Source organism: Gracilinanus agilis, chromosome 1, assembly GCF_016433145.1.
Source record: "Gracilinanus agilis isolate LMUSP501 chromosome 1, AgileGrace, whole genome shotgun sequence".
Taxonomy (NCBI): domain Eukaryota; kingdom Metazoa; phylum Chordata; class Mammalia; order Didelphimorphia; family Didelphidae; genus Gracilinanus; species Gracilinanus agilis.
In genome coordinates this window covers 730,560,771-730,569,512 of record NC_058130.1, presented here as the reverse complement: position 1 = coordinate 730,569,512, position 8,742 = coordinate 730,560,771, and the positions used below count along the sequence as shown (strand labels likewise).

Genomic DNA, 8,742 nt, shown 5'->3' with positions numbered 1-8,742 from the left:
AGGTTCTGAGTTCAAATCTGAACTCAAATACTTCTTAGCTGTGTGATCCTGAGCAAGTCACTTAACCCCAATTGCTTAACCTTTTGTGTCCAAAGACAGAAGGTAAAGGGTAAAAAAAAAAAAAAAAAAAAAAAAAAGGAATGATGAAATCCATGGAGGGGGAGTAGATGGTATATTTATTTTGAGTTTAATTGATGGATAGTCTAAAGAAGCAAAAGAACTCACCCAGAATCAGACAGTTAATAAGTAGCAGAGTTGGGATTTGAACTTGAGTCCTCTTGATTTGAAAGTCAGCATATGTTCTACTGTTTCATTGAGCAAGGAATATGGAGAAGACTCTTCCATCACAGAAACAACCAACATGGTAGCTAAATGAGGGCCTGGAGGAAAGAATGCTCCTTTTGTCAACTGATCCAGCCAAATGGTCTGTGTCCCGTTTCACCTTAGGGAGGGGTAGCAGGAAGAGGCCTGAAGGGGAAAACAAGACTCTTAGGCTCTTAGGGTTGGATGAAGCATTGGAAGTTGGCCAGTCTAACTTCTTGCCCAAAGCCACCCATGTGGGGAAGTGAAGCTGAGATTTGAACACAAGTCTTTGGCCTCCAAATGCAGTGTTTCTTTTGCTAGACCACTCTTCAGCCTCACTGTACCACAGACCCTTCTATGGGCCTAATTTTCTAGATCTGTCAGATGTGTAGGTGGGTGGGATGGGGTCAAGGGTGGGGTGTCTATGGTTCCTACCAATTCTAAGATTCTATGATTTCCCAAGTAATTACAGTATGTTTTAAGATACAATTTACCATCTTTCCCCATAAACCCTGTTTCTGTCAAGGATACCATTTTCTTTCCAGAATTCATTGGATTTGAGTCATATTCAACTCTTCTCTCTCCCTTGACACTTCGTATCTCTTCAGTTGGAACCAGGTCATAGAAGTAGAATTGACTATACATGATTGAATGAAAGAAAAAAAATCATTTATCGAATGCTGTCCTAACTGTCAGGAATACAAGCACAAAAAATGTGCTATAGTTCCTACCCTGAAGATGCTTATATTCTAATAGAAGACTGTATAGGGGAATAATGTCCAAGAAAGAGATTTTAGGACCAGAGAGTTAGCAGGATGGTGCGTGATCTGCCAACCGATTGGATTGGAGGGATAAATTTGAGGATTTGGAGAATTGTCTAGTGCCATGTTGGTAAACCTATAGCATGCATGTCAGAGGGGCTGCTCCCCTCCCTCTCTCCACCGTGCCTGGGGTAAGGGGGCGGCTCATGTGCCTGAGGACATTTCTCCCATGACCAGCAGCCCAATGGAAACATTCCCTCTCTCCCCTGCCTGGGGTAAGGGGGCGGCTCATGTGTGGTGTGAGGGTGCAGTTTGGGCTCTTGGTCTCTAGAAGGTTCACCATCACTGGTCTAGTCAACTCTACCACCACAGTCAAATTCTTACCTAATTTTATAGACACATCCTTTTCTTCCTCCCCTTCAAGCCCTCTGCAATCCAGCCAAATCCCCCTTCCTGGTCCCTACACTTAACATTCCATCTCTTACCTCCATGTATTTGGCTGTATGGCTATTCCTCTATCCAGGCAACATACTCCTTCCTCCTCTCCTTCTTTGAGAATCTTCAAGGTGCAATTGAGGTACCACATTCTCTAATTGCTAGTGTAAATTTGCCTAAATTTTATCATTTTTTTTGTATGTATTGTTTCTTTTTTTTTAAACCCTTAACTTCTGTGTATTGGTTCCTAGGCAGAAGAGTGGTAAGGGTGGGCAATGGGGGTCAAGTGACTTGCCCAGGGTCACACAGCTAAGAAGTGTCTAAGGTCACATTTGAACCTAGGACCTCCCGTCTCTAGGCCTGACTCTCAATCCACTGAGCTACCCAGCTGCCCCTGTATTGTTTCTTCTAGGAGAATGTAAGCTTTTAAAGGAAAGGAGCTAGATTTCAGAGGTTTTGTTTTGTTTTTTTTGGCCTTGTATCCTGAGTGCCTAGCACAGTGTTTAGCATATAGTAGGTATTCAATAGGTGCTTATTGACTCATTGAGTGCCTTTACTTCTCAGCCCTTTCCTACCTTTTTTTTATACTTTAGAGAAGATTGGGTTCAGATAGTGGTTCTCCTCCTTAATCCCTGTGTATTTTAGGGCAAGTCACTTCCCCTCTCAGTTTTCTTATCTGAAAAAAAAAAAAATGAGAGAGTTGGATTAAATGGTTCCCAAGGTTTCATCTGGCTCAAAATCCTAGGATTCTATGAAAAGCCAGGTGCCAAGGGATGAGAGGAGCCAGAGGAGGGGAAGGTGGGAGCCTCACACAAGGCCCACTCCATCAGGCGGGGTCTGATCAATACCAACTGGAGGTTCAGCCAGAGGAGTGGCTGGGGGTGGGGGGCGGGGGGTCAGGAGACGCCAAGCCCGGAAGCCAGGAAGGCCACCTTCTGCTTGCAACGGCCCTCCCGGAGGAAGATGGATAAGGAGCAGCCGATCCTCTTCAGGACAGCTAGGCACAGCGTCTGCCATCCCCTTCTCCTATCTCCCAGTGGAAGCGGGCAGTCCATGGGCCGCTGGCGGCAGGAGCCCTTAATGGCCCAGGCCTAATGTTTTATTGTTGGTTCTAAAAGTGTAATTAGTTCAAGTGTAAACAAAAAAAAACCCCTGCTTAATTAAGAATTTTTAAACAGGGGCATAAAGAGATTCCGGAAACATTAACGAACCCCAAAGCTAGCATCATAAAATTGATCGGGGAAGAGTAGGGGAGAGAGGAAGGGGGATGGCAGCAGTGGGGGGAGGTGAAGGGAGGGCATTATGGCAGAAATAGCCTTTGGATTTCATTTGACGGCTCCGGGTGGGGTGCTTCAGGGAACTGCCGAGTTCAGTTTATGGCAACTGGTCTAGGTGGAAGTGCCTAATGATTGTGTATGCATTAATGGTAATGACAGGGAGCAGACATGTAGTGTTTAAGTGGACATAGAGGATTCTTTTAAGGTTGACATATCATGCATCAAACTCAGTGGAGCTGCTGGCCCCGGGCCCAGGGAAGCCCCAGGCCAGGGTCCTCTCATCCCTTCTCTGTCCTAGGCCCAGTGTGGTGGGCTCACCATATCGGCTCAGTATTCTCAATAAATCGCCGTTGAATGCATTGTCGAATGAATGAATGAGTGATTGGTGAGCGAGTGAATGGATTTCTTTATCAACTCATGAGATGACACTGTAGATAGAGCCCTGAGCCAGGAGTCAGGAAGACCTGAGTTCAAATCACACATTTCCTAGCTCTGCAGCTTTGGGGCAAGTCCCTTAACCTCTGTCTGCCTCAGTTTTCTCATTTACAAAATGAAGAGGTTGGACCTGGGTGCCTTTGAGGCTCTTTACTCCTATGATCTAGCCTGTGTTTCCCATTTCTTGAGATTCATAGACTCCTAGTTTTGGGGCTTTGGAAATCCAACACCATCATTCTGAAAAATGAAGAAATGGAGGTCCAAGAAATGGGAATGGATTTGGCCGAGGTCACCCAGACGGTATGTGGAGGAAAGAGCAGAGATTGCCTCCTGCTTGCATTCCACTACGTTCCTCCCCTTCCACCCCACCACCCATCATGCCACTCATAAGGGGCTTTGGAGTGTCAAGCACATCTTGGGTTCTCAACATGCCCGTTTTGGTAATGGCGGTCTGGTCATGGTAATGGCAATGATGGTGTTAGTGACAGAGCTGGCGATGATATTAGGGAGGATGAACCATGCTGACATCAGTGAGGATGGGAAGGATGATGGTGGTGATGTTGACGAAGAGGATGATGAAGAGGAAGAGATGACCATGACACCTAGTAAAATGGATGAAGGTGATGAAGCTGCTGGCGTTGGTGAGGATATCTGAATGGGAATCTTGGCATTTCAGGACCCGATGATTTGTAACTTTTATCGATGCTTTCTCTTTTACCACTTTCTGAACTAGGGGATTGGAAGGACCTCTATATCTTCTATCCAAGGATGATTCTTTGGACAGAGCATAGATAAAATTAGAGTGTGAAGCTTTTTTTTTTTTGACCACTTGAGTAGGCTCTGCTGTAGTCTAGTTCCTGAGGGATTATCTCTGGCTACTTGTCAAGAAGAAGACCCTAACATGGCCCAGGTTGAGAGCCTGAAGCTCTGATGATTCTTCCTTTGTCTCCGGGAACTGGTCACCCAAAGTTCTCTAAATCTCTATGGCAGATTTAGTTGGTGAGGTTGCCATATGGCAATGGCCCAGAATGCAAAATGGAAGCTGAGAGAAGACAGAAGCATGAAAAGGGTAAAGGGAAGGAACTTGGGCAAATTCCTGTTCCCCTCCCACCCAATTCTTCCCTCCCTTCTCCTCTTCCCTGTCCCAGCTCACAAGAATTATAAAATCAGAGAGTTAGAAGGGATTTCTGAGTGCATCCAAATCTTAACTTCCATTGAAGAGTGACTAGCAGAGTGTTTGGCACACAGTAGTCCCTTAATAAGTGTTGTTTGATGATTAGACAAGAAACTCCTCTGAGGTATTCCTGACAATGGTCATTTGGCATTCATTTGACCATCTTCAGTGATGGGGAACTCACTCTCTATTCCAGTATCCCATTCTCCCTTTTTTCCTTTTTGATGACTCTCACTGTGAGGAGGTTTTTTTTCCCCTTACATCAAGGTGAAATCTGATTCTCTATGATTCCTATCCATTGCAGTTAGTTCTTACCTTTGGGATGAGCAGAAAAAGCTCATTCCCTTTTCTACCTGGCATCCTTTCAAATACTTCAAAAATAGCTATCATGTCCTCTCTCTATACCTTCTGTTCTTTTGGCTAAACATCCCCAATTCTTGCGTTGGCATTTCCCAAGTCGTTAAGTTACTTTAGTTTTGTCTGATTCTGTGAGTCCATTTGGAGTTTTCTTGGTAAGGACATTGCAGTCATTTGTCATTTCCTTTTCCAGTTCATTTTACAGAAGAGGAAGCTGAGGCAAAGTTCAGTGTCTTGCCCAGGGTCACACAGCTAGTTTCTGAGGCCAAATTAGAACTCAGGTTTTCCTGACTCCAATCTGGGTGCTCTAGCCTTTGTACCACCAAGATTCCCTGTTGACTGGATACCTTCCTCTGTATGTGATCTAGTTAGCCAGTATTCATAGATAAAGAATGGCATCTGGAGCAACATGACAATCCAGATAAATCAGAATGGCCATCTTCTTCCAGGTGACCGAAGATTGGAGGATCCAGACAAGGGACGTTTCCTTCACTCTGGACACTAGGCTCCTTGGGTCATGGTAACTTTGGGGGGCCTCCATGTCATGGTTTTGGGGCTTGTGGTCCACAGTTACCCTGAGATCTTTTCCATCTCCCCCATCATGCACTTGTGCTAGAGATGCTACCTTTGAAACTTGAAGGAGATACTATTAGAGCAAATAAAAAATAATCCTCCTTTAGGCTGCAGGAGATATGCTTTGGGCATGATTTCTCCCTCTAACTGGAATAGTCTAGAATTCTAAGGAATCCTCAGAGGGAACCATCCATCCAAGCAGGAAGCCAGATAGAAAAAGGAACAGCCTTGGATATAAACAGGTGGGAAAGGATGTTGTGGTCTTTGAAGAAGCTTAACCACACCGATGGTAAGCCTCAATGTTCAGATCACAAAACTACAGTATAAACTCCATGAATATAGTCTACATCTCAACTTAGAGGAGAATAGGGTTAGAAACAGTGTGGCCCAGTGGATAGAGAGTTGACCTGAAAGCCAACTAGGTTCAAGTCCTGCATCTGATGCACGTTGGTCCTCTCAATCCTCTTGTCAACTCCCTAAGAATTCAAGTTACAAAGAAGATGCTGATGGGCATTGGTAGAGGGAATTCCCTACCTGGGAGTTCCTTATATGGCTGAAACCACACCTACCCCTTTAGACTTCAATCCCACAAGAATCTCTGATTCCCCCAGGATAGGCTTGTCCTCTATTGATACAAGTAGACACTCCAAGCCTTGGTATGTCTTTGTGGGTTTTTATGGTTAAAAAAAAATCATCATCCTTAACCACCTTGGTGATGATCCTCTGGGAACTAATGTTTTTGCAGGCATACATTTGATTATTAGGACTACATTAAAGTCATTTGAGTGTGTCAGAGTTCGTGATTCATTGGCATAACCTTTAAGAACTCAATCATCACTAAGGCATGATGAGATCTAGGAGGAAGTCTCATGTTTTGAAGGAGGAGACGCATAGCATTTAGAAAGAAATGGAATAGTTGCTGGTGGTCTAATCTTGAAAAGTGAAAAGGATATGTTAAGATCCCTACCAACTCTAAGATTCAATTATCTCTGGTGGGGGCGAAGGGCATGAAGCCAAGACTTTGGAATAGCAGGAAGAAGTTTCATCCTAGCCCCCTGCGGTGTTCCTCCTTCACAATGATCCTGATGGTGAAATCCAAGAAAGAAAAATCAGTGAGCCATTTTTCTAGCCCATATTAGCCTAGGTAGATAGACAGGTCTGTGGACAATGGGGACAGAGTGTGACCAGGAGCTCCTGAAGTACTGCTCATGCAGTAGTCCTACAGAGTCTGAAAGATGATTAGGCTGTGCAGTAGGTAGGGTAAGATGAGGACCTGGACCCATACCTGGGAACCATGATCCCTGCTGGGGGCAGAAACACGTGGGCAACTTTGTGGGACACCACACAGTTCCAAATCACAGATCCAGGAAGGACCATGGAAAAGACTTGTGCCCCAGGGTTTCAGTTCCAGCCTCCAGCACAGTCTGAAGTCTGTAATGAATGACAAAAGCAGTAATCTCATATCAAAGGGGTTCTGTCACTCTGAACCTGCAGAGAATCCCAGTTAACTGACTGCAATGAGCCCAGAAGCAGTCTACTGGAACTTCTAGCTAGAGACAGGTCCATAGGAGTATTGGTCAAACCTAAATCTAGGGCAAGAATTTTCAGAGCTCAGATCAGGAGGACATGGAACAGACTTCTCCCTGGATCCCACTATTTTGAAAACACCGAGAGCTTGCAGATTTCCAGCCAGAGATATTGTAGAGATCTTGGAATAATACAAATATTGAAAACCCCAAGGAAGTATCAGAAGGACTCAAGAGCTCAAACATAAGTTTTGAGCAATAAGACATGTATAAACCAATGGTAATTACTTTTCATCTCTGGGAGAAGGGAGGGAAGAGGGGAGAGTGACAACACAGATAATGTAGCCATGGAATAATATCCTAAAAACAAACAAATAAATAAATAAATAAAATCAAGAGCTCAAACATTATCTGCCAAAGTGCCCAGAGTGAGGTCCTAACATAAAAATACAGAGTCAAGAAGTAGTCTGTGGGAAACTAGGTGGCTCAATGGATTGAGAGCCAGGACTAGAGAAAGGAGGATGTGGGTTCAAATTTGGTCTCAGACATTTCTTAGCTGTGTGACCCTGGACAGGTCACTTGACCCCCATTGCCTAGCCCTTACCACTCTTCTGCCTTGGAACTAATACCCAGTATTGATTCTAAGACAAAAAGTAAGGGATTAAAGAAAAAAAGGCATCTGGAAGAATGAGCAAACATTACAAAAAGAATTCTACCATAAAGAGATCTCTCAAGATCCCTCAAGAAAGGGAATGAGTCCAAACTATCTCCAGTCAAAACCTACAGGAATGATGCTATGAACTGATTAACAGAAGTGTTTAAAAATGCTTGTTGCCTTGTTGAATGATACAGATGCGGTTTTCTAGAAACATTGCTGAAGGAGGCTGGGATGTTTTACAGCATTGTGGATGCTGCATCGCACTGGGTTCCCATCAGCGTGTGACCACTGCACTAGAGGAGCCATACAAATTAGCCTCCATCTGATCTAATCTTTTCTGTCACCCATGCTTAAATAAAACCTTGGGGCTCTCTTAGATGCTCCCCTCTCTCTCAGCTCATGTCTTGTTAGTTATGAGGTCTTGTTGAAACTACTCTCATGGCATCTCTTGTAACTATCTTCCCATCTCTATCGATATTACCCTGACTTGTTTGGGCTGCTCATTCCCATTTGCCTGGACCATTGGACTAACCTCCCAAGAAGGTAGGATCACTTCTACACTATCCCACATCTACGAGGTTTCCTTCATAGGTTGCCAGACTGACCTTATATGGTCTTAGACTATCAAATCTGGGAGGGTCTTAAAGAGAGAGATGTCAGGACTAGGAAGCCTTTGGAATGCAGAATTTTAGGGCTGGGATGGACCTTAAAACAGTCACAGAATGTCAGAACTGGGCAAGACCTTTAGAGCACAAAATGTTAGAATGACCTAGAGCATCAGAATGGGGAGGAACCTTAGAACATGGGATATAAGATCTAGGAAAGACCTTGGAACATAAAATGTCATATCTGGGAGGACTCTTAGCACAGAACATCAGAGCTGGGAGAGACCTGAGGGCACAGAAAGTTAGTGCTGAAAGAGACCTTAAGAGACTCTCTTCTAATCCAACCACTTCATTTTGCAGATGAGGAAACTAAGGCTTAGGACCAGGTGAGATACCTAGATTCAAAGATCAAATTACTGGTAACACCCAGATTGGAACCATGGTTTTATATTTTTTTAATTTTCTTTCTTTCTCTTTCTTTTTCTTTCCTTCTATCCTTTTCCTCTTCCATCTTTCTTTTCATTTCTTTTCTCTCCCTCCCTCCCTCCCTCCCTCCTTCCTTCCTTCTTCTTTCTTTCTTTCTTTCTTTCTTTCTTTCTTTCTTTCTTTCTTTCTTTCTTTCTTTCTTTCTTTCTTTC

At 44.0% G+C, this 8,742-nt stretch overlaps 1 protein-coding gene across 1 annotated transcript in view; it reads left to right on the top strand.

Moving 5' to 3' along the window:
• The first annotated feature begins 3,722 nt into the window (after positions 1-3,722).
• ONECUT3 (one cut homeobox 3) overlaps positions 3,723-8,742 on the top strand; it is a 159,629-nt gene continuing 154,609 nt past the window's right edge. The window contains exon 1 of the mRNA XM_044685350.1: positions 3,723-3,852. Coding sequence (XP_044541285.1) covers positions 3,723-3,852 — 130 coding nt within the window. The remainder of the gene's footprint in view (positions 3,853-8,742) is intronic.